At 55.3% G+C, this 23,033-nt stretch overlaps 3 protein-coding genes across 21 annotated transcripts in view; 1 reads left to right on the top strand and 2 right to left on the bottom strand.

The window, feature by feature from the left end:
- Nucleotides 1-188: 188 nt before the first annotated feature.
- MICOS13 (mitochondrial contact site and cristae organizing system subunit 13) lies at nt 189-2,725 on the bottom strand. Its single transcript, XM_031604684.2, has 4 exons — nt 2,616-2,725; nt 1,794-1,950; nt 1,076-1,127; nt 189-398 (listed from the first exon to the last, which is right to left on the bottom strand). The coding sequence occupies exons 1-4, from the start codon at nt 2,642-2,644 to the stop codon at nt 301-303; spliced, it is 336 nt and encodes a 111-aa protein (XP_031460544.1). The 5' UTR covers nt 2,645-2,725; the 3' UTR covers nt 189-300.
- On the top strand, nt 2,689-8,811 carry HSD11B1L (hydroxysteroid 11-beta dehydrogenase 1 like). 11 transcript variants are annotated; one of them, XR_016460242.1, is made up of 9 exons: nt 2,689-2,795; nt 2,928-3,073; nt 3,973-4,106; nt 5,247-5,358; nt 5,490-5,581; nt 6,532-6,625; nt 6,763-6,928; nt 7,703-8,180; nt 8,581-8,680. XR_016460242.1 is itself a non-coding variant. In XM_090125883.1 (9 exons), the coding sequence occupies exons 1-8, from the start codon at nt 2,746-2,748 to the stop codon at nt 7,911-7,913; spliced, it is 1,005 nt and encodes a 334-aa protein (XP_089982009.1). In that variant the 5' UTR covers nt 2,689-2,745; the 3' UTR covers nt 7,914-7,931; nt 8,581-8,681. The 11 variants fall into 11 exon arrangements, 10 of the variants coding, with proteins under 10 accessions (XP_089982009.1, XP_089982010.1, XP_031460534.1 ...); XM_090125883.1 differs by having other exon boundaries at nt 7,703-7,931; nt 8,581-8,681; XM_090125884.1 differs by lacking the exon at nt 7,703-8,180 and having other exon boundaries at nt 8,581-8,811.
- CELF5 (CUGBP Elav-like family member 5) overlaps nt 8,805-23,033 on the bottom strand; it is a 34,917-nt gene continuing 20,688 nt past the window's right edge. For 4 of the 9 annotated variants that reach the window (XM_031604664.2, XM_031604666.2, XM_031604670.2 and 1 more), the window contains 11 exons: nt 22,037-22,088; nt 17,250-17,378; nt 16,749-16,828; nt 15,862-16,008; nt 12,663-12,807; nt 12,139-12,285; nt 11,917-11,979; nt 11,716-11,799; nt 11,047-11,190; nt 10,771-10,935; nt 8,805-9,858 (listed from right to left, as the gene is read on the bottom strand). In XM_031604664.2, coding sequence (XP_031460524.1) covers nt 10,808-10,935; nt 11,047-11,190; nt 11,716-11,799; nt 11,917-11,979; nt 12,139-12,285; nt 12,663-12,807; nt 15,862-16,008; nt 16,749-16,828; nt 17,250-17,378; nt 22,037-22,088 — 1,119 coding nt within the window. In that variant the 3' untranslated portion in view covers nt 8,805-9,858; nt 10,771-10,807. The remainder of the gene's footprint in view (nt 9,859-10,770; nt 10,936-11,046; nt 11,191-11,715; nt 11,800-11,916; nt 11,980-12,138; nt 12,286-12,662; nt 12,808-15,861; nt 16,009-16,748; nt 16,829-17,249; nt 17,379-22,036; nt 22,089-23,033) is intronic. The other 5 variants (XM_031604665.2, XM_031604667.2, XM_031604671.2 and 2 more) reach the window with 2 other exon arrangements.

The following is a 23,033-nucleotide window of genomic DNA, read 5'->3' as shown; positions in this document are numbered from 1 at the left end:
TAGGAATGGCTCTTAGCTGTGCTTGGGTGTCTTTGGCTGTTTTTAAGTATGCAGTCAACAGTGGTGCAGACAGAGGTTCTCCCTCAGCACAGAACTGTCGCTCTGCACGAGCCATGCTCTGCTGAGGCACCTACCACTAGGAAGACACGAAGCAGTGGATGCAGTTTGCGTGCCAAGACCAACCCCAATGAAACAGGAGCTTCCAAAGTCCTTTATTGTAGCCCTTGCTTGGCTGAGCTGCCCTCCAGCGGGACCAGCACAGGACGGACAGAAGTGCAGAGCTGCACCCAGAGGACATGCTCACTTGACGAGGTCCTTCACGTACTTCCAGCCCTCCGCCGTGTACTCACAGGCCCTGCTGGGAGCCACAGACAGGGCAGACATCACCGTGTGCACCCCTGTGAGGAGAGTGGAGAGTTATCCCCAGAAAAGCATCACTCAAAGCAAATTTCCTATCGTTCCTCTAGCACCGTGGATCTCTTCAAAGACAGAAGAAAACACAGATTTGTGTTATGAAGCTTGAGCTCGAGTACAGCCCTGCTTCCAATAGCACGAGTTCAGATGACCACAAGGTTACAACAACTGCAACTTGGATAATTCAATTTCATTTCTGGTTTTGCTGCTGACCCCAGGTGACATGTCACAGGAACGGGGGCTGTTATTTGCTGCACCATAAATCCTTGTCAGGTATTTATGAATGTTTGGCCTTCAAACATCCCTAACTGTCCAGCAATTATGGGAACGTTCCCGTGAAAAAACAGAGGGTGAGTTCAGGCTGCACTCGTGTGTGAGAACAGTTCTGTGGCCACACTCACTTGGATTTCACACTTGAAAATGAAGGTGATGAGATAAAGTGAACTGCCCACAGTCACTGCGTGTGCTCGTGGTGGAACCTGGAGGATCTGCTCCTAGATGCAGAGCTCCTGCCACATCACCACTCTTAGAGGGCAGTACTGAGACACGACCGAAATAAGATGATCTCTTGAGTTCCTTTTCAACCCAGGCTGTTCTATGATTCTTTGACAAGCTGATCACTGTTGGCCCCTTCCCACAACTACATGGAAAGTGATTTTACCTTTATTCCAGGAATCAGAGGGGGAAAAGTCCAAGCTTGGAGTGGCCGGGAGCTGGAAAGAAAAAGAAATCAGCAGTGGGGGGGCAGTGGGACAGGGCTGCCTCACCTGGAAGGGCTTTGGGACTCAGATCTCAAAGGTGTTTTGGTGCTCCCTTCCCTAAACCTCAAAGAGCATCAGCCATTGCCCTGAGATCTTGGCTGAGGGCTTGGCTCTTTTCTGCAGCACACAGCAGAAGGGAAGTACTTCTGCTGAGGTGCTGCTGGCAGCTATGGGTTTGTTGTAATAGACTCCAATATGGAAAAGACTTCTTGGCTCCTGAAGATTTTAAACATTTTAAAGGGCCTCTCCAGGCTATCTGAATTCAGCCTGACAAACCAGGAGAATCTTGGCCTGAACTTTTGAGCCCAAAGAAAAGCCTAAAACTATTACTACACACTGAAATCTCCCTCAGAGCAAACCTGCAGTCCCCTCCTTGACCTGCCTGGGCTCACTGCCTCTTTCCTTCCCAGTAAGACCCAGAATTCTCCCCACTACACTCTGAAAGTCATCCTCCTGTTTCAACCCTCCTCAAAGAACCCTCAATGCGAAACCCAAGTTCAACAGCAAAACTGCCAGTGTCACTGGAACCTGAACCATCGTCCCACTGTGTTGTGCTCCTCATTATCTGCTGCGCTCATCTGTGCACCCTCACCTCCCACCCTCACCTCCCATCCTCACCTCCCAGCCCACGTAACTCGTCCACTCTCTGACTGCAGGAGGCAGCGCTGCCCGAGCCTTTTTTAGGGCTTCAGCACCTTCTGCACCGCTGCCCAGCAGCCCCTGATCGTAGGCCACGTACACAGCAGCTCCGGCCAGGCTTCCTTTGATGACAAACCTGAAGGAACCAAAAGCAGCCACAGTTCAGTTTGCATCAGGAGTGACACCGCTTCTCTCCCGGTAGACCAGAGGCAGAGGGGCCGCCGTCGCTGGAGGTGTTTGAGGGCAGGTGGTGCTGCTCTGCCACCCCCCCCCACCAAACGTCCCTCATCTGCCAGAAACCTGCTCGCGCTTTGTCCGCGCCTCTGAGAACGGGGAAGCAGCGCCACAACTCTGAGAGAGAGCGGCCGATGCAGAGAGCAACGGGAGGACACGGCAGTGGGGACGCAGCACCGAACGGGGCCGTCAGACGCCGCTGCTCTCCGCGATTCCGAGCTCCTCCAGGGGCGGCGACCCCGCCAACGCCTCACCGCCGCGGTGCCGCCGTTCTCACCGCCGGACGAACGAGACGCACGGCGGCAGCGAGCGAAGCCCGGCCAACGCCAGGCTGCCCCAGCAGCGCAGCTCGACGGCAGCTGCGTTCAGCCGCCCGGAGCCCCGCGCGTCCCCCGTTCTCACGGCCGCCCGGAGGGGCCGCAGCTGAGGGCACCGCGCCGGGACGGCGCTCCCGCCTCGCTCCGCGCCCGGGGCCGAGCGGGGCGAAAGGCAGAACCGCGGGGCGGGCGGCGCCGGGCCCGACCGCAGCCCCGGCGGAACCGGAGGGAGGCGGCGCCGCGGACTGACCTGAGCGCGGGCAGCAGGCGGGCGGCCATGGCGGCACCAAGGGCAGCGCTCGGGCCCGCGCCGCGAGGGCAGCCGGGAGCGCCTCACGTGACCGGAAGCGAGGAGAAGCGCTTCCGCCTCGGCCGTTGCCATGGCGGCGGGGTCACGTGGGCGGGGAGCTGCGCCCGCCGCCATTTGGGGGTGAGGGTCGGGGCTGCGGGCGGTCCGGCGCTCGGGGCTGATCGGGTTCTGATGGCCCGTCAGCTTCATCGCGTTCCTTCGGCCTCCCCACTGCTGACGTCCACCTTTGCTTCTGGTTCTTCTCTTCCGAAGGTCCGCCTCACCTCCGCGGCCTGAGCGGCTTTTTGTCCCCTTCTGCACGGCGTGGAGGACGATGAAGGCCTTTGGAAAAGTGCTCTGTGCTGCAGGGAGCCTGGCTGTGCTGCTTGCCTTCTTCTGGAGGGACACCTTCCAGCCAGGTATGCTCAGCAGGGCTCAGCCCAAGCTGGGACGCACACAGTGCAACAGAACGGCTTGAATTTCCAAACTGTGATTGCAGCCTCTTCCCACTCGTGGCTGTTATGGGGCTCATAGCCTCTGCCGCTGCCTTTGCCTTTTCACTGCAAGCTTTGGGCTCAGGAACCGTTCCTGTGTGGCTGAGCACAGGAGGGCTGGCTGAACTCAAACTGATCCTGACTCCAAACCGACCCAAGGGAAACACAGAGTCATAGAATCACAGAATGGCCTGGGTTGCAAAGGCCCACAGTGCTCATCAGTTCCAACCCCCTGCTGTGTGCAGGGTCACCAACCAGCAGCCCAGGCTGCCCAGAGCCACATCCAGCCTGGCCTTGAATGCCTGCAGGGCTGGGGCATCCACAGCCTCCTTGGGCAACCTGTTCCAGTGCCTCACCACCCTGTGTGTGAAAAACTTCCTTCTCATATCCAACCTAAACCTCCCCTGTCTCACTTTAAAGCCATTTCCCCTTGTCCTATCACCATCCACCCTCACAAACAGCCATTCCTCCTCCTGTTTATACACTCCCTTCAAGTACTGGAAGGCCACAGTGAGGTCTCCCTTCTCTTCTCCAAGCTAAACGAGCCCGGTTTCCTCAACCTTTCCTCACAGGAGAGGTGCTTCACCCCTTTGATCATCTTAGTGCCCTCCTCTGGACCTGTTCCCAGAGCTCTGCATCTTTCTTGTGCTGGGGGCCCCAGGCCTGGACACACTCTGGATAATATTCCAGATTGGGCCTGACAAGAGCAGAGTAGAGGGGGCTGCAGGCCCAGGGCTCTGTTTGTGCTGCACAACTTCTGTAGAACAGAAAGCTGCTTTGTGGAAGTGATCTGTGCTGTGCTGTGCTGTGTGTTCTCCCATAAGCAGAGCAGCTTTCTGGTGCCCGCGTCCTGCTGACCGGAGCCAGCGCTGGGATTGGGGAGCAGATGGCCTATCACTATGCCACGTTTGGGGCTGAAATTGTTCTGACCGCCAGGAGGGAAGCTGTGCTGCAGGAGGTGAGGGCTGCTTTGGGTGAGGGAGAACATCAGGGCTTTGGGCACACATTGTGTTTTCTCCTTCAGAAGCAGCGTTGCACAAAACCAGCCGAGGTGCTGCAGGGAATGCTTTGTGGGTTCTGTAGAACAACAGAAGACATCAGCAGCGTGTGCTGAGCCCGCTGTGCTGCCACTGCTCTGTGCCACCCTTCTCTGCAGTGACCCCTGCGTGGGTTACTCTGTGCTGTCACACAGCAGTGCTGCTGCAGTGCGTGTTTCTCCTACCAGAGGGCACTACCACAGCACAACGGGGCTCTGTGCTCCAGAGGAGCTCAGCCGTAGGGGAGAAGAGCTGCAGTTGTGTGAGGTTCTGAGTCAGTCCTGTCTGTGGCTGTTACAGACACCCCAACCTTTGTGTGTAATGTTTGACCGGAGATGAGACTTCTTTATGGGGCGGTGTGTAGAGAATTATAGGGTGGTTTGGGTCAGAAGGGACCTCTGGCATCATCCAGCTCCACCTGCCCACAGGCAGGGACGCCTCCCAGCAGTGCTGGGTGCTCACAGCCCCCTGCAGCCTCATCTACGTAGAGCAGATCTCTCTGAGAGCTCGGGATAAGTGCCTTGCCAGGAGAGTTGTGTGCTATGAAACGAGACAGAAGGAGAGCTGGGGCAGTGAGCACAGATCCTATGGGGACATCACCTCACCACACTTTCCAACTGTGTGCCAGGCAACCTTCACACACCCCTCGGTGCAAAACACCTCTGAAAGATGAGCACTGCAGAAGCTTTGGATCAACAACAACAAAAGGCACTGAGTGCAGAGTGGTTGGAACTCAGGGATCTGTAAGATCTCACTCTGTGGTTCTGTAACCCCGTGTTCTAGAAGCATTCTTCTGAAGATGGCCTTTGGATGGGTTGATCCTTTTCCAAGCTAGATGGAATCTCTATCTTGTTAAGAGCCTCCATTCAGCTGCTGTGGGCAGACAGAGTGCTGATGTAAAATGAACTGAATAGGGGTAGATTTACATTGAAGGGTGTCTTTGTCTAGAATCGTTTCTTTCTAATTGTAGTGAGGGGGAAGGAGCTCCTTGCAGTGCCCTTATTGCTGTTCCTTCCCCACACCCCACGCTGTTTGATCACTGGGAGAGCATTGTTTTCCAGGTGATGGAGAAATGCCTGACCCTCGGAGCAAAGAAAGTCTTCTCCATCCCAGCTGATATGTCTTCCCCTTCAGAGCCTGACAGGGTGGTTCAGTTCGCTGTCCAAAAACTGGGTAAGCAGAACAAGAATGGCAGCAAACCCAACTGTCTGCTGCTGGGGGAGGAAAGGGTGTGAGGGGTTGAGGGGCTGCTGCAGGGGGTCCTCAGGGACGGCTGCCCCACTGACTGCTGTCTCTGCCCACAGGAGGGCTGGATTACCTGGTGCTGAACCACATTGGCATTTCCCCTTTCCAGATGTGGGCTGGAGATGTGGAGCACACCCGCTGGCTCATGCAGGTGAGGATTCCCAGCAGTTCTGTGGAGCGCAGCGATTCTGCTTCCCCTGGGACAACCTGGAGGGGCTCCAAGGCAAATTCAGACCTGTGGCAGCAGCTGAGAGCAACCAGTGTGTGTGTGTTTCAAGTGCAGTGCTTTGGACACTTCCTTACTCGCCTCAGTGTTCTGCTCACTTATGTTGGTGTTTGCAGAGGAACCCCGGGAGGAGATGACTTCTCTCCATCTTTTCATCCTTCCTATCTGTCCTCAGCCCAGAGCTGCTGGGCTTGGCCTGCTGTGGGTCGTTGCCCAACGTGTGCTGTGTTTATGAGGGCCAGCAGGCGAGGAGCAAACATCCCCACCCAGCTACAGCAGGTGTCTGTTGCAGAACACGCTGTGATGGCTGGAAGTGGTGTTTGCTGTTTGAGCCACTGATCAGACACAGAACTTCCCCACGGTGCCACATTTTGGGACTGTAGAGATGAAGAGCTGTCCTGCTTTGCTCCCAGCTGGGCCAGGTGTGTGACTGATGGTGGGAAGTGCGTGTTTGCTGCAGGGCAGGGAGCCTGGGGCCACGGGTACGGAAGTCCCTGCAATTTGCAGAGCAGCAGAGCTCCAAAGTGATGCTTCATGGTCATCTGAGCTCAGCTGGGGAGCAAACTGAGGCACTGCTGGGGTCCCTGTGACTGAGCAGGGGATGCACAGTGAGCCCAGCACAGAGAAATCAGGGACAGCGGCCCCTCTGCCAGGAAATGTACCTGAAGGCCCCACTGTAACATTTGCTGACTTCTGCATTGCTGTGCCTGGATCTGAAGGGCTCAGGGGGCAACATTTGTCCCCATCCCCGCTGAGATCTTTCCTCCTCCTGTTTCCAGTTTCACATCCAAGCCACGCTCCCTGTCACTGCTGTTCTGTCGGCTTGCAGGTTCCTTTCCAAGCTCTCTTCTCCTCCCACGCCCTCCTCCTTCCAGGTGAATTTCTTTAGTTATGTGGCGCTCGCTACAGCAGCTCTGCCCAGCCTGGAGAAGAATCACGGCTCTGTGGTGGTGGTTTCTTCCCTCACAGGTCAGTGCGTGACTGAGCTCAGTTCCTGCACGCCGCGCCCGTCTTTCAGCACACATTCGAGCTGTAGCAAGCAGGACGGGGGCAGGCCGGGCTTCTGCCTCGCTGGACGTTTCCTCATTCTCTCCTTCTCCCTCCAGGGAAGATTCCCACTCCTTTCACCACTTCGTACTCAGCCACGAAGTTTGCGCTGGACGGATTCTTCAGCTCCCTGCGCCACGAGCTGATGATGCAGAAGAGGAACGTCTCCATCACGCTGTGCATCCTGGGCCTCATCGACACCGCCACGGCGCTGGAGAAGACCCGGTGTGTGTGTGTGTGTGTGTGTCTGTGTGTGTGTGTCTGTGTGTGTGTGTCTGTGTGTGTGTGTCTGTGTGTGTGTGTGTGTCTGTGTGTGTGTGTGTGTGTGTGTGTGTGTGTGTGTGTCTGTGTGTGTGTGTGTGTGTGTGTCTGTGTGTGTGTGTCTGTGTGTGTGTGTCTGTGTGTGTGTGTGTGTGTCTGTGTGTGTGTCTGTGTGTGTGTGTGTGTGTGTCTGTGTGTGTGTGTGTGTGTGTGTGTGTGTGTGTGTGTGTGTCTGTGTGTGTGTGTGTGTGTGTGTGTCTGTGTGTGTGTGTGTGTGTGTGTGTGTCTGTGTCTGTGTGTGTGTGTGTGTGTGTGTCTGTGTGTGTGTGTGTGTGTGTGTGTCTGTGTGTGTGTGTGTGTGTGTGTGTGTGTCTGTGTGTGTGTGTGTCTGTGTGTGTGTGTGTGTGTGTCTGTGTGTGTGTGTGTGTGTGTGTGTCTGTGTGTGTGTGTGTGTGTGTGTCTGTGTGTGTGTGTGTGTGTCTGTGTGTGTGTGTGTGTGTCTGTGTGTGTGTGTGTGTGTGTGTGTGTGTGTGTCTGTGTGTGTGTGTGTGTGTGTGTGTGTGTGTCTGTGTGTGTGTGTGTGTCTGTGTGTGTGTGTGTGTGTGTGTGTGTGTACGCGTGTGTGTGTGTGTACGCGTGTGTGTGTGTGTACGCGTGTGTGTGTGTGTACGCGTGTGTGTGTGTGTACGCGTGTGCGTGTGTCTGAGCGCGGCGTGACGCTCTGCTCGTCTCGCGCAGAGGCAAAGTCTTCATCACTGCTTTTCCTGCGCCAGAAGCGGCGCTCGCCATCATTCGCGGCGGTGCCGCCCGCGTGCCGGAGCTCTTCTACCCGTGGTGGCTGCGGCACGTGCACGGCCTCTGGGTGCTGCTCCCCAGCCCCCGCGTGCTGCAGAGCTTCTACAACCACAGCGCTTCGGACCGCGGCGCCTGGAAGCCCGGCAGCCCCTGACGGAGCGCTCCGCGTGCGGTGACCGCCCCCCATCCTCCTCCGCATCCCCCGGCCGCCCCCCTCGCTCCGCCCCGTAGGCTCGGTTACGGCTCGCGTTCTCCGCCCGGGGCCGGGCCCGCAAGGAGCGCAGCCCGCTGCCCTCGGAGCGCCGCGCACGGACCGGGCGGCACCGCGCCTCGCGGCGGCGGAAGCGCCCGAGCCGGAAGCGGCCGCTGCGGGGTTGCGCCCCGCCCCCCGGGCGGCAGCGGATTGGCTGGCACTCGAGGGGTATGCAAATTGCGCTGTGTTGCGCGCTTTCCTATTGGCTCCTGGCCCACGTTAGCACCGCCCTAATGGCGCAAGAGCCGCCCCGCGCATCGCTCCTCCTCTTGTGGGCGGAGCCACTCTGCTGCTGGCTGCCCATTGGCTGAGCAGCTGTGGGGGGCGGGGCTCCGCGGGGCCGTGGCGCGCCGGTGCGCTCCGTGCGCTGTGCGGCTGCGCCGGTTCCGTTCCGGTTCCACTCCTGTTCCGGTTCCGTTCCGGTTCCGTTCCGGTTTCGCTCCGTTTCCCCGAAGCGGTGCTGGCGCTGCAGCCGCCGAACGGCCCCGGGTCGCCCCAACCCCAGGCGGCGAACGCAGGGGGCAGCCGGGTTACTTAGGAAGTAAAACTTTTATTAAATAAATTTCAGACTCTGTAGGTCGGAGCGAGGGCTGACACTGACGGAGCGGCGTCGGATCGGCGATGGAAGAAACGCGAATGGTCAAACGGCGGCGGGCCGAACCTCGCCGGACCCGCTGTGGTTCCCCCCCCTCCCCCTCCCCGTTTCCATTTGTTGGTCCTTTTTTTTTTTTCTTTTTTCTTTTGTTTTTTTGTTTTTTTGTTCAAAATTAGATTAAGTTTAAATCCATGAAATTACTCGTAGCAGAAATAAAGTACATTATACAAATCACGGACGTCGTCGATGTTAAGTATAAAAATGGTATTTACAATAAGTAAACATGGACTATAGAAACACACACAGACCCCCCCGGCCCACCCGGTTCCGCCACCTCTCACTGCAGTGGGGTGAGCGGGGGGGGCTGCAGCCCCAACCCCGTCCTGCCCCCCACCCACAGACACGCGGCGCCGCCCCCCGTGCCTCACCCCGCTCTGCGCCGCGTTCGGCTTCAGCAGGAAGCAGCAGTTCGTGGCGGCCGAGGGATCGGCCCGGCAGCACGGCCCCCCCACCCCCCTCCCCCCGTGCAGGGGTTGTGACACAGAGCTCCGAGCTGTGCTTCAGTGCGTGCGGAGGTGCGAATGCAGACGCAGGCTGTGTGATGTGCGATCTGTCCCTCGGAGGGAGCGCTGGGGAAGAAAGAACCGCAGGGACGGCGGCCCGATGCCGCCCGTGTGCGATGGGGAAGTGCTGCAGAGCTGAATTCAATGGGGAAGGTCCCACCTGGGCTGCGAACCAGCAATGCCTGCACGCAGCTCCGGGTCCTGCACGGCCCGGCCGTTCCATCAGCGCTCCCTCTCCTCCTCCTCCTCCTCCTCCTCTGCTGTCCTGTTACCACGAGGAGCAATGAGATGTGGGGCGGCAGTGCAGGTCCTGCAGGGAAAGGTTTCCTGTGCTTTCAGCCCAACCGGCACCGAATTGCAGGAGTTTGGTCTGCAGAAGCCCTTAGGAGGGTAAGACAGAGCGATCCTTCACCAGGCTGGTGCTAAGGTTGGTGGGTGAGTGAGCGGAGCGGAGCAGCTGGCTGTGCCCTAACCCTGGAGGTAAGTAGTTCTCCTTCTCCTCGCTTGGTGCTGATGCTGAGCGGGGAGATGGGCCCTCCCTCGCTCTCTGTCCATCCAGGCATCCTCTCAAAATGTTCAGGTCTGTTTGCAGTGCCTGCTGAGAAGACACGGCTGCAGAGGTAAACCCTTCGCTTCCAACCCCTCTGGCAAGGAGCGTCTGAATGGGAAAGTTTGGTCCTGTGAGTCACTTCAAGGAGAGAAAAGAAAAACAACGGGCTGTGCAATACTGACATGGATCTGCAAAAGGGAGAGGAGGTGGAGAAGGAAGGAGGAAAAGACCTTCCTGCCAGGCAGGACCAGTCCTCCCTTTGTAATGGCTCTTTCTGGAGCTAGAGGGGAGGAGGGGGGAGAGGAAGGGAAGGGGTTGTGCTAGGGGAGCTGACAAATTCACTGGCCTCTCTGTAAGTCAACCTGAAGCAGAAACTCTTCCTCTGGAGTTCCCCTTCATCTGAACAGAAAGGGAGGAGGGAGGGAAGTGGGGGGTCGGGGGGACATCTGTGTGAACCTCTGGCTCTGAGCTGATGCTGCTTAAACGAGGAGGAAGATGACCCCAAATTAGAAGGGATCAAGTGCAGCCCCCCCTGCTCCCAGCCTGTCTGACAGGAAGCAGCTCTGCCAGGCAGCTCGCACAGCAGGCAGCTCTCCTGTGGCCCTGCAGGGCATCACCTCTTTATCACAAACACCTCCTGATGCTGTGGCCACCAGAAGAGGACCAATGGCCCAAGAGATGAGAACAGTGCTATGGCTGGAGTTTTAAGACCTTCAGAGGAAGATGAAAAGTTTGCAGGACAGGGCAGGGGGCTGAAGCCTCGTTCAGAGCACAGGTTGGTAACCCAACCCACCTACCAGTGCACTACATGATGTTAACAGCCTTCACCAGCTCTCCTGCTCAGCTCAGCCTCTGCCCTCAGCCCCACACCAATCAGTCCCCACTCTGGCTGCAGCCACAGACTCTGTTATCCAACCCCTTGGCTGTCCCATGCACCCACCTGGCCATCCTGGCCATCCAACCCCATTCACCTTCACCAGCCCTGATGCCCATCCCAGGGAGCAGCCACCCCCTGCTGCCCCCCACAATGATGCAGCAGATGGACTTTACCTGTGCTGCAGAAGTGACTCCTGCTTGCTCGCTGCTGTCAGTAGGGATGGTTGGCATCCTTGGGTCGTTTCAACTGGACCTTCAAACGTTTCATGCCAATCTGGAAGCCATTCATGGCCTGGATGGCAGTTTGTGCACTGGATGGGTTGTCAAAGCTTACAAAACCTGAAGGAGAGGACATGGGCAGTGGTAACAGCAGCACTGCTGAGGTGTGCTCAGCACATGTACATCCCAGCCATGTTGTGCTTCTTTGGCCTCTTGGGCAGCAGCACTCACCAAAACACTTGCTCTGGTTGGTGGCACGATCCATGAACACCTTGGAGGAGATGATATTGCCAAAGGGAAGGAACATCTGCATCAACTCATTGTCTCCAAACTCCTGAGGGAGATGGTAGATGAAGAGGTTGCAGCCTTCAGGACCTGCAGGCACGAGGGCGGTGTGGAGGGACAAAGCACAGACAGCCCCAAAGGGAAAGGGGAAGAGAAAAGGGCTCAACTAAGAGCACAGCACTGGAGGAGACCCCCAGCACTGTGTCCTTTGGCCTTGACCTCCCCTTACTCGTCTCAGACACTCATCCAAAGGTTCTGAGGGCTCTCCAAGACCCTCTGAAGACAATACAGAGAGCTGGAAGTTCTGGAGAGCAGATTCCCTTTTGCAGCTTGCCCAGCTCCCACCCTAGGCTCTGGCCACAACTCCCTGTGAGTATCCAGGTGCTGTCGTGCTGGAATAAAACCAGCCAAAGTGACAGCTCATAGCTTCCCAGTATTGCTCAGCTCTGCCCTGAGCAGCGGACACCTCTGTGTGAAAGCTGCAGCTCTCACCTTCCCTGCCCACAACCACACAGTAGCTGCATTCAACCCAGCTGGAAACCTCCTGGGCTGCCACACATCCCAGCTCTGGGCTGAGCTGCTCACCCTGTGAGCCTCACAAGCTCCCATCCTCACCTTCACGCTGCTGCTGCTGCAGGACGGGCGGCGGCTGCGGGATGCTCTGCGCGATGGGGGTGATGGAGGTGGTTGGATACACAGCTGTGATCCAAGGAGACAGAACAAACTGCTTACCCAGGGATGTGGAACACAGAACAAACCATTTACCCAGGGATGTGGAACACAAAAAGGCCTGAGGGAGAGAAGGGAAGGCGGTACCTGCATACTGCTGGACGCCGGTGAAGGCTGGGTGCAGGGTCTCTGCTACCGACGGGCTCTGGGCTGCAAAGAAGAACATCATCAGAAGCACAGCTAAGGGAACTGCATGCACAGAGACTCCACTGAGTCTGCAAGGAGGGTAGGAAATCTGCAGGGATTGAGAAAAAGAGAGCTAAGTTCAGCTCCTAAGGCCTCCGGATGGTTTTCTCCTGCGTGCCCTACCTGAATATGGTACAAAGCCATTGGTGTAAACTGTTTCCAAGGATGGATGGCCGTTGGGAAAGGGCACCACGCCAGTAAACCCATTGGAAATGGGTGCCACCAGCCCTGGCATGGCTGTCGTTCCCAGAAGAGGCGGTGAGTGCAGCCCTGCAGAGTGAGGAGGAGATGCTGTGAGGTGAGGCCCTGCAAAGCCCACAGTGCCTGTTCCATCTGCCAGGTGAGACTGCTGTGCACGGAGCTCTTATTTCTTCTAGATGGCATCTGCAGGTGACAGAGCTCAGCGTGGAGCTGTCACACAATGAGGGGCAGCACTGGCTGCTGTCAGAGCTCCAGGTGGGGACACTTTAAGCCCAGGCCTGCAAAGCAGCCAGCATGGCACAGCACTGCTCCCGACGGGCACCCATCCCCATCAGCTGCTGTGGATTGGGGCACGGAATGGCAGCACTGCCAGGTACAGCCCTGGGGATGGATTCACTCCTTCCTGCACCTTCCTGGACTGAGCTGAGCCAAATCGTTGCCCTCACCTGAAGTCTGTGCAATGGGTGCTGCTGGCAGCCCGTTCAGACTGACTGCCCCGATCTGCTGGATGTGGCACGGCGAGAAGGCGACGCCGGGGCTCAGGTAGCTGCCATGGGAGGTGGACAGGACGGTCGTCTGCTGCTGCATCAGCTGCAAGGCAAGGCAGGGCTGCTCAGGGTCTGCACAGCCCCCGGCAGCCAACCCCCCCCTGCAAGGTGTTAAGCTCTGCCTCGAGGAAGCCCAACCCCTCTGTCCTTTGCAAGGTGTGTGGGTGCACCATGGGCACCCAGCCCTGCTCCATCCTTCCTCCAGAGCAGAGAGGGATGGGGCTGGGAGCAGGGCGAGGGGGAAGCCTCGTGCAGCCAGCAGCTGGTGCTGTGAGACACAAGATGCAGCTCTCAGAGCACAGCACCAAGCACGCTGCCCTGCGCTCTGCAAGCAGCCATCTAAATTCCTTCATAAAGCTCATCTGCTGTCAAGAGGAAGGGCTGGGGAGGAGCAGGCAGGATGCTCTGGAAGTACTGATGAGCTGGGGTGGCACGAGGCAAAGCCAACAACAACATGAATCCTCTTCACACTGATGTGAGTTCAGTCCCACCGCCTGCTGTGCAGCACAACCCTGCCTGCTTGGCCCAGCATCCAAAACCTAACGTGGAAATGTTTGCATCTCTCTGTGCTTTCTCTTCATTCCCTCCACACTGAAGCTGCAGAAGAAGGAGAGGCATTGCCTGACCTCGCAGCACTGCTGTCTGAATCGACGTGTGGAGAGCAGCAGGGATGGAACCCACTGCAAGGCAGCACCAGGAGCTGCAGAGCCCACAACGTGCCCTGGCTGTGGGCTCTCAGAGCGAATCCCCCAAAGCAGAGCTGCTCCATGGCACGGATCCCTCACCCTGAGCCAGCAAAACGAGTCCTCCTGAGAGCACTGAGGTGGTGCCGAGGATCCCCGGGGCCATCAGCCTGCATGCACCGCTCTGCCTTCACACCCCAGCCTGCAGGAACCGATGCATTTCTTACTTAGAATATCGATTTTCTTTTTTCTCATTAGTGCCTGTTTGGTGGCAGGCTCTGGCTGGAACACGACCCGCATTCAGATGCAAATGTGCCACACCAGCATTCCCAAACGGTTGTCATTACTTCAATAAAATTACCTTAATGAGCCGTAAGAACAAAGGGTGGTGGTGGATGCACAGCTGTGTGCTCACAGCCACCAAGAAACAAGCAGGCACTGATGGCACCCACTGCTCCATCAGCCCTCCTCTGCACCCAGACCTTTCTCCAGGCCCCGATTTTATCTGAATTAATCACCAACCTGTTGATGGAGCTGAAATGAGGGATGTCCTCACTTCGTGGAGGAGGGGTGTGGGGCCCAGCTCAGCTCCCAGCTCTCAGATGTGCTGTTTTTTGGCTGCTCATCCCCCATGTCAGGGTGCAGCCCTTTTCTCTCAAGCTGTACCAGCTGAAATGCGCTGCCTATTTTTTAATTAATCTCACCTGATTGGATAACTTTAGACCTAATACAGCCTGGGATGACTTCACGTTTCATCCCAGATACCTTTCCTTCAAGGAAAATGTAATTAACATAAATTAAAAGCATCCAGCAGAATCAAGAAGTGAGGCCCTGAATGCTGTGATGCCTCAGGGGGAACTTTGGAGCAAAAGCTGCAGGGATGGGGAGAGCAGAATGCTGGCACAGAGCACTGGGAACGTAACAGCAGTGCCCAGGAGGTCCCAGCAGTGCTCAGCCTGACTCTGCCACGTCACCACCATCACCTGTTCCCCCAGTGCTGCATCCCAGGTAGCAGCAGGAAAGGTGTTAACCCTCTGCCTCTGATATTTTGTGCACCTGAGAGCTGGTGAGGATCTCTCCTTGTGGGAAGGCTGAAAGTGAAATGGGACAGAAAGTCTTGAGTCGAGGGGAAAGGCACTGCAGGCAGAGCAGGAAGGTTAGTAAGGAGGTGGAGAGAAGGCATTTACAGACAGCTGAGGAGAAACGAGAAGCAGATCAGCAAGCAGCACAGCTGAAGTTTGGTTCTGCCTTCTGGTCACCATTGGGAGCTTCTGAAGAGTGGAGGTCACTGACAAACCAAGCCTGGAAGATCTCCCTGCTCACACACTGCAGGCCACAAGCTCACAGCACAGCCTCATCCTGCCATCCTGCCCAGCTCAGCACCAGCTCCACGATAGCAGAGGGTGCACCAGCACGAGCACATCCTAGCTGACCCACGTGCTGACTGTAGTGGGTGCTTCTGGGGATTCTTAGAGAAAATGGCCAACAGTTGGGAAACAGTTCCTCCTCTGTCATGGAGATGGGACACAGAGCAAAGAGCCACTGAAGCCAGAGGTGAAGGTTTATTTTGTCCTCTAGGGAAATTACTTTTGGGAGCAGCTCCTACTTTCAGGCTCTTGGACACAAACATCTCTCATGCCCTGAGCAATTTCCCAGCCTCCTTCCATAGGAAGCAGAGAGACTTGAAAGTGACAGCCATCAAGACCTGAATATGCTCCACCAGAGCTGATCAGGGACTTGTTGAGTTTGGGATCTACTTCAAATACCAATGGCAACCACCACTACCATTGCCATAAGGCAGTGAGGTTCCCTCCACAAGATCTGAGGTGCAGCCAGCCTTGTCAGAGAGGAAGAAGGATGACTGGAACCCTCCGACCCTCTGCAGCGTCCTGCAAACCCCACTGGGTCACACTGGCCAAGAGAGGAAACCCTGGGAGCCACGGACAGCAGTGGGAGCTTGGTGCCTTCTGGAGAGTTTCAACAGAGAAAGGAAAACTTGAGGCTGGGCCCAGGGCTCTCCTGGTGCTCCAAAAGCAAACTGAGGCACACACTGAGGCCATGGACCTGGTTCACAAACCATGCTTGTCAAATATCACCCATGAATCGTGGCTCTGAGCCGTCCACAAAACAAGATAGAAAGCTCATGCTCCACCTGTTCCCAGGCACCTCCACCAGTCTACGTGTCAGAGGAACCCAGCCTCAATGTAAGGAGGTCCCAGTTCTCTCCTGCCGCCCCTTCCAGGAGGAAAAAGCACACGGGCTGCGCTGCCAACTGAGAAACTGGAACAAACCCCAGGTGCCAGGAAGCTTGCACACAGTTCCAGGGACCTGTCAGCAGTCTCCCAGCCCAGGTATGGAGCTGCCCCACAGCCAGGAGGGCAGCCTTCCCTCCCCAGCCCCCCAGTGATACTCACAGCCTGCGCATAGGCGCTGTATGGGCTGAACGGCAAGGTGAGAGATGGAGTGAATATCCCCAGCTGCCCCACCATTTGCTGCATACGACGGAGGGTCCTCTCCTTATCTGTGTCAGCAAACTTCACCACTAGACTGGAGGAAGCGCCCTAGGCACAGAGAGAGGAGACAGAGAGAGGAGGCCGGGGGGGAGGAGGCCAGGGGCAGGCAGAGTCAGCGGTCAGGCAAGGGATGGGGCAGAGCAGGCAGCAGAGAGGAAGAGGTGCAGAAGAGCAAATACTGGAGTGAAAGTGCTCAGCAGCTGCCTGGAACCTGGGCCATGCCCTTCCCCATCCATCCATCCACCCATCCATCCGTCCGTCCATCCATGTCCCACCCTTCCCCTCACACAACTGCACACACCTCTGGCTGCGTTCACCACAGGCAGCCCCAACCCAGCAGGCTGTGAGACTGCAAAAGATAACATCACAGCTTGCAGTGAGAGGGCACAGCTGTGGTTACACAGCCCCACCATGCATGGCCATTCCCACCTACCCCAGCATGCCCCAGAGGCCCCTCTACCACCTAAAGAGAAGGACAGGGAGTGTGGCCAGGCACTGGAGCCCTGACTGCTGCTCTGCTCTCAGCAGGCATACAGACTCACAGCCTGGTCCCTGGCTCTCCTTCTTTAGCCTTTTATCTAGATAAAAGTGCTGTCACTACCAGTCTGGGCAAACAGACACACACCAGCCTAGGAGACAGGATGGTCCCCAAGGACAAGAGCATGGATATGTGCATGTGCCCCCTGTCCTCAGCTGTACCGAGCTGGAAACTGTGGTTGTAGACAGTGAGGGACTTCCCTCTGGGGGAGAGAATTAGGAAAGGGGAGGTACCCTGGCCTCATACTCACGGGCATTGTCTGGCTGCCGTGGAGTGCGTGGATTGCTGCCTGAGCCTCTGTGTGAGATGAGAACTTTACAAAAGCACAGCCTGGAAAGGGACAGAGAGAGCACAGGAGACGCAGTGATGGGACCGCTGTGGTGTGGTCACATCTCACGCAGGGCAAAGGAGAGCAGAAAGGATGGCTCACCCCAAGCACTCTATTCTGGACAAGCAGGAAGGTTCTCACATCATTCTTTCAGTGATGTCACACCTCCACATCTGCCCCTCCTCATCTCCTCCCTACATTCTCTGTGTGCTCCGAATTGTGCCTACAAATGTTTCCAACTGCAACCCCAACCTGAGCTCACTGATGATCCCAACAGCTCCTTTCTGCTCTCTGTCCCCATCCTTCCACCTAACTGTGCCCATCCTCCCCAGCCTTCCCCTCCCTGCTATGTGTGTTCCCACGAGGCAGGCGAGCACTACCTGAAGAGCAGGGAGAAAGGGCACGACACAGAGGGGTTCACACCTTTGCTGTTCCCATCAGGTCCACGCAGCACCGTACATTCATCAATGACCCCAAATGGTTCAAAGAGCCGAAGCACGTCATCCTCAGACTGCTGCTTATTTAACATGCCCACAAAGAGCTTCCTGTCCCCTAGGGGCAAACACAGAAACATCAACCTTCTATGAGGGACACAGTCTAAAGTAGGAAGATAGGGACACGTATGCACAAAACAGCCTCGTGTTGAAAACATGCCCAGCATGGAAATGATTTGTTGTTGTCTGAAATGCTTCTTGGGTTATGTCTGATGGACCCTCCTGAGCTGCACACACAGGCAAAGGGTTCAGTGGTGTCCCTTCTCCTCCCCTCCCTGATGGTCAGCAAGGGTAGCAATTCCCTGCTCGTCATGATTGTTCTTTCCTTTGGATAATCCAATGCAAATGGGAATAACAAAACCTTCCTGGGTGATTATACCCCTCCTGAGCAATACATCAAGTCCAAGGGGCACCTCAGGACACACAGCAGACTGTCACAGGCAGTGCAAATCAAATGCTGCACCTTTGGCTTCTCTGCTTCCATTTCCCTCTATCCAACATTGCTATTTCCACTGCTGCTATGTAACTAAGCATCACCACTTGGATGTGCCCTTCCCTGCCCTATCTATCAGCCCACACAAACATAGCAGCATCCTCCCAAACTGCTGGGAGCAGCCATTCAAAGAGCACAGCTTCACATCCCAGCCCCATCTCTGCCACTGCAAGAAGATGGTTGGGGATGGTTATGTCAGGAGTAAACACTCCCCCAGTGCCACAGACACACGTGGGGAGATGTGCCCCAAGGCGGGGTGCTGGATGAGGACTGGGAGGACTCCTTATTGTGACAGGATCGGAGGGGCTGGCTTCAAACAAAACCAATGCAACGTGACGCACGTCGCAGCAAACAGCGAGGAAGCTGCAGTCTGTTTGAGTGCAGTGACCTGAAAAACAACAGGTCTGGGAGCGACAGCACGGGCTGCAGGGCTGTGCTGTGTGTGTGGTTGAATAGATGACACCCGGCACGCTCACACGGCCCCAGCTCCGAGGCACACGAGCACACTGCCTTCCCAATGCTCTGCCATGAGAACGTGGGCAAGCAGTGTGCACGTGCCACGTTTCCCTTGCAGAAAAAGCAAGGGAGAAAACAGACCGTGTGCCACACGGCTGCACCAGCACTACGGCAGCATCTGCCCCCAGCCAAGGCTTGGATGAATGGTTCCACTTTGGGCTGATGACTCATTTGGGAAAGATCCACCGAGACGCCGCCGTCCTTGCAGTTTTGCTGCAGGTCTTCTGTTGTTTGGGAGGGTTTGCTAACAGAACCTTTTGGAAGCCTGGTTTTTATTGGTGAGTGTCAGCTTTTCTTGCTTGAATTTGGAAGAAAAAAACATTTCCAGCTTCTCTGCCTATGCAGAACAGCTTAGAACCGTGCTACCCTACAGACTCAAGCTCTAAAGGCAAAAAAACCCCACACCTATTGGTTTTCAATCTCTTCTGAACACTCAGAATGGGGTGAAATCACTGTCAATGCAAGAAAAGGCTTCTTTCTTTTTTTTTCCCCAGCTAATTTCATTTCACGCAGCCCTGCTCCCAAGATGGCACACAGGGAAAGAAACCAGAGCTGTCGGGGCAGCCCATAGCGGTGAGCCATCCCTGCAGCTCCTGAATCCCCACAGCCTTCACCTGATGTCTGCTGTCACCACTCCCAAGGATGGATCCCAAATCAGCTGTCGTCCTCGAGCCACGGCTGCGGGTCACAGCTCCAAAAGGACTCCCTCCTGGTAACAGCACACCCCCCTCCACTCATTTGTCCTCTGTTTCTCTCCAGATCTTGTTTTTCACCTTCTGATTGGCAATTTCCCCATACTGTCCAGCAAGCAGGAAAATTGTCTCTGATCCTTGGCTGTTGAGTTCCCATGGAAACATGCTCTGGGCGCAGGCAGGCAGATGGGAGGAGGGAGAGTGCAGAGCAGGTCGGGATGAAGATACCATGGGAACAGCCACGGGGCTGAAGGCTGCAGCCACGAGAGAGGGAGCACACAGCCCTGCAGATGGAGGGAACTGGGCCAGCAGCCCCCAGCAGCAGGACTTGGGCAGGGGGAGGCAGCTGTGGATGGGTTGGGTCCCACATTTAGGCAGGTAGGATCCTCCTTGGGTAGGCAGGGGGGGGTTCTTGCCTCTAACACAGTGCTAATGGGCTTGGGCCAGCTGTCACATCGACTTGGCACAGCACAGAAACACAGACAAACTCCTCTGCCCCTTCAGCCCATCTCTTGCTGGTCCTCCTGGGTTCATATCAGAAGCAGAAGGAGGGAAGAACTGACACAGTATGCACTGGGATGACAGGTCCTCTGAATTCATGCAGGCAGCATCTTCTTCCTAGCAAATCCCTTCTGCAGAATGCAGTAACCCCCAGCATCCAGCTATCCCACACAACCTTCCCAGAGTTGCTCTGGCACAAGGATTCACATCCCTTACACCAGGAGACAAATTATGGTGCTCTGACTTAAATCAGGGTGCTTAATTTGTGAGGTGTGAGCCCCTGCAGAGGTTCCTTTCAAGGGTAATGCAGATCAGAGCTCCACTGATGTTCCCTTGTCTGAGCAGCTCTGCCCTGCCCAAATCTTCCTCTTACCTCCTGTCAGTGTGGGGTTACTGCTACAGGGAATGGCTCTTTCCAGATCTGCAAATGTGCTTGGCCACATCTCTGGCAAGAAGGAGAACTGCAAGAGGAACCTTTAGAAACAACAACCTGAGTCAGACAAACCCAGCTGCTTCCACTACTGGGAAAATTCCAGTCTGTGGTGGATCCTGTGGGGACCACTAGTTTCTGAGCTCTGCAATGAAGCTGGAAGCAAGAAAGGTATTCAGAGCCTCCCAGCTATTCTCATGGCTTCCCAGATAAAAGTGCTATGGGGATGTGCAGCCTCCAATAAGAAGTAGTCCAGGAGCCAAAGCCTGGCTCCACTCTGCTGCTGGGAAGCAGAGCTGATGCCCTGCCATTTGCAGTCATTGGAGATCGTGGCCCTTTTCATACACTTAGAGCTTCCACACCAGGAGCCTGCCTCCAAAGCAAAGTCCTGCCTGCTTTGCTCCCCAACATGAGCTCTTTTGGTCTGCTCTCCCTCTTCTCCAGCCCAGCCCAGCACAGCTGCAGAACAACCACTGCTCTGACATTTCCAGGGAAAAATGAATGTTTGCAATATAAATATTGTGAAGGAGAGAAGAAAGAAGAGACGGGGAGTGAACTCCTCTCATATTCAGATTTCATGGGTGCTGCGTGGGCTTGAGGCTGAGATTCCCACTTGGGAAAAGAGCAATCCCTACAGAGAGGGGGAAAAAGGGCAAAGTTTGCTCAGAAAAGACTTTTTTTTTTACCCTAAAGTGAAACGGAATGGAAACAGAAAATGCCTTTTTGGATGAGAAACCAGTGGTGCTGACAAAAAGGGGGATTTCTTCTTTGGTGCCTTTTCCTTGAGAGCCAAAAAAATTGCTACTCTTGCATTGATTTTGCAGGAGAGAAATCATCCTTCTCAGAATGGTGAAATAGGAACATGTTAAAAGCTGATGTATGCCTTCTGCACAGCTCTGCTGGGGGAGGAAGCATCCCAAGACACCTCGGGGTGAATGCTGCCCATGATACAAGGCAATGGTAACAATTAATTAAAGAGCCACTGTGGGATTTTCTGTTTTTCTTTGGGAATGAAGCCCACCCTTCTGTAGGAAAAGCAAAACCACCATTGACTTATTTCTGCTCTATATGAAAGCACCAGAGATGTTAAATTCCAACCCATTTTGGGATACCAGGTAGCTATGTTTGTATGAGAAACTGTTCTGTCCAATGAAACACATCTGGTGGAATGGCTAGGCATGCAATGGGAACACAAATGGGCAGGTCTCAGTCCAAGCCAGGTGTTGAATTTCCCAAGAAAACAGCAAAACCACGGATTCTGTTTGAAAAAACAAAATATCTGACTTGATAAACTTTCTGTTTTTTAAAGGAGGATCACACAAACAGAAATACACACGTCTGTGAAAAAAAAATCACAAAATATATCTCATTTCTGCTGGGGCAATAGGCAAAATTGCTTAGAAATGATCAACTGCTTGGAAACAACCCCTGAAAATCCCAAATAAAAGTCTTCTGAATCCAAACACAGCACGCAGGACATGCTGCCCTGCAGGAACAAATAGCGTCACACAAATCCTCCCCACCAGCAAACTGCTTTTAGAGGCAGCACATGGAGAGGCAGATGCAGGAATGGAAAAAGGGGAAAAGCAATGTACCAGTAAGACAAGGAAAAGCAGCAAAACATCCATAAATCTGGACAGGGTGGGAGCTGCAAACCCTCTCCACCCAGAGGAAGAGCCTGAGCTGCTGTAAGCTCCCCATTAATTTCAGAAATACTCTCCTGTTCTCAGTCTTCCAGCTCTGAACTGCTCATTAGGTGCAGCTCTAAGCAAGCTGCTTCACTGCAGGCTGCCAGCTCCTCCATCTCAGCCTTAAAGTCGGGCTCCTTCTCCTACAGAAGTGCCTCCCCATCACATGCTATTTTCTCCATTGGCATTTGGGTCCTGAGTGCAGGGAGGCTGAGCCAGCCCAGCAGTCACAGGTGAGCTGCAGGCACGAGAATCAGCCACCCTAAATCTGTGCCACATACAAACAACCATTCACACAGACTGCGGGGAGGGGGAGGTCAGGTCAGGACTCTGCACGTCTCTGCTCCATCTCCCAACCACAAAGCCACCACGGGAGGAACAAGGAGAGATGACAACTACCTCCACGGCTCTCGCTGTCTGCAGGCTTCACCTGAATCGGGCGTGCCATCTGCAATGAGAAAAGAGACACACAGGGTTAGAGCATGGCCCACGTGCCTGGCACACAGTGCTGATGGCACCAGGTGCCCCTTTCTGCCTGCTGTGCAGGGCAGGAGAGCAGCAGAAGGGAATCGAGGCACTGTGATGGCAACCCAGGAGAAGGGACCAAGTGGATTTCAGAGTTTTCCAAAGGAAATCAGGATCTCCTGGAAATACCCTGTGTGCACAAACTTCTGCTTCCTCCAGACAGAAGGCAGAATGCCTCTGAACGTGACTAGCAGTGCAGCAAGCAGGCAGGTTGCATTTCCCCCTCCCCAGTCCCCCTGCAGTCAGAGCACGCTCTGTGCTCCAGGGAGGCTCTAAGAAGGGCATTGCTGCTCTCCAGCAATGTCTCCTTACTGCACTGTTTGAAAGGGACAAAAAATCCTTGGCTTTGATTGTGAAGAGCTGCTTACCTCTCTCGTACCCATCAGCAATGATTCAACCAGCAGCAATAGCCAGAGCTCAGCCCACAGGACATGAGCACTCTCCAGGTAAGACAGACAGACAGCTCTACCCAGGAATACCTGGATTAAGTAACCCACAGCTTTAACTGGCTGATTTGCAAACCATTTGTCAGCTGGATGGTACAGCACTGGTGTGTCCTATGCTGCCCAAAAAGGGAAAACACAGCTCCCTCCCCAGGCTAGCAGGATCCATCTGAGCCAGAATGGCCTCTGAGCACTGTTGTATGAGGCAGATGTCCACACAGCACATCTCACTCCACGTCTCACAGCATCATTCACAGAGGCTGACAATGACTTGAAGCAGTGACATTCACAGCACAAAAACCACCAGGAATACTGCAGGTCAGACCCACAGGCAAACTGCAGGCCAAGCAATGCTCTACCCTCCCTTTTAGGAAACAAAACAGAGAACAAAACCAGGCCTTAAAAGTCACAAACTGAAACGTGTT

The sequence above is a fragment of the Phasianus colchicus genome, chromosome 28 (genome assembly GCF_987193195.1).
Source record: "Phasianus colchicus chromosome 28, bPhaCol1.hap1.1, whole genome shotgun sequence".
Taxonomy (NCBI): domain Eukaryota; kingdom Metazoa; phylum Chordata; class Aves; order Galliformes; family Phasianidae; genus Phasianus; species Phasianus colchicus.
The sequence above is the reverse complement of the archived record's forward strand: the minus strand, read 5'-3'. Positions and strand labels throughout refer to the sequence as shown.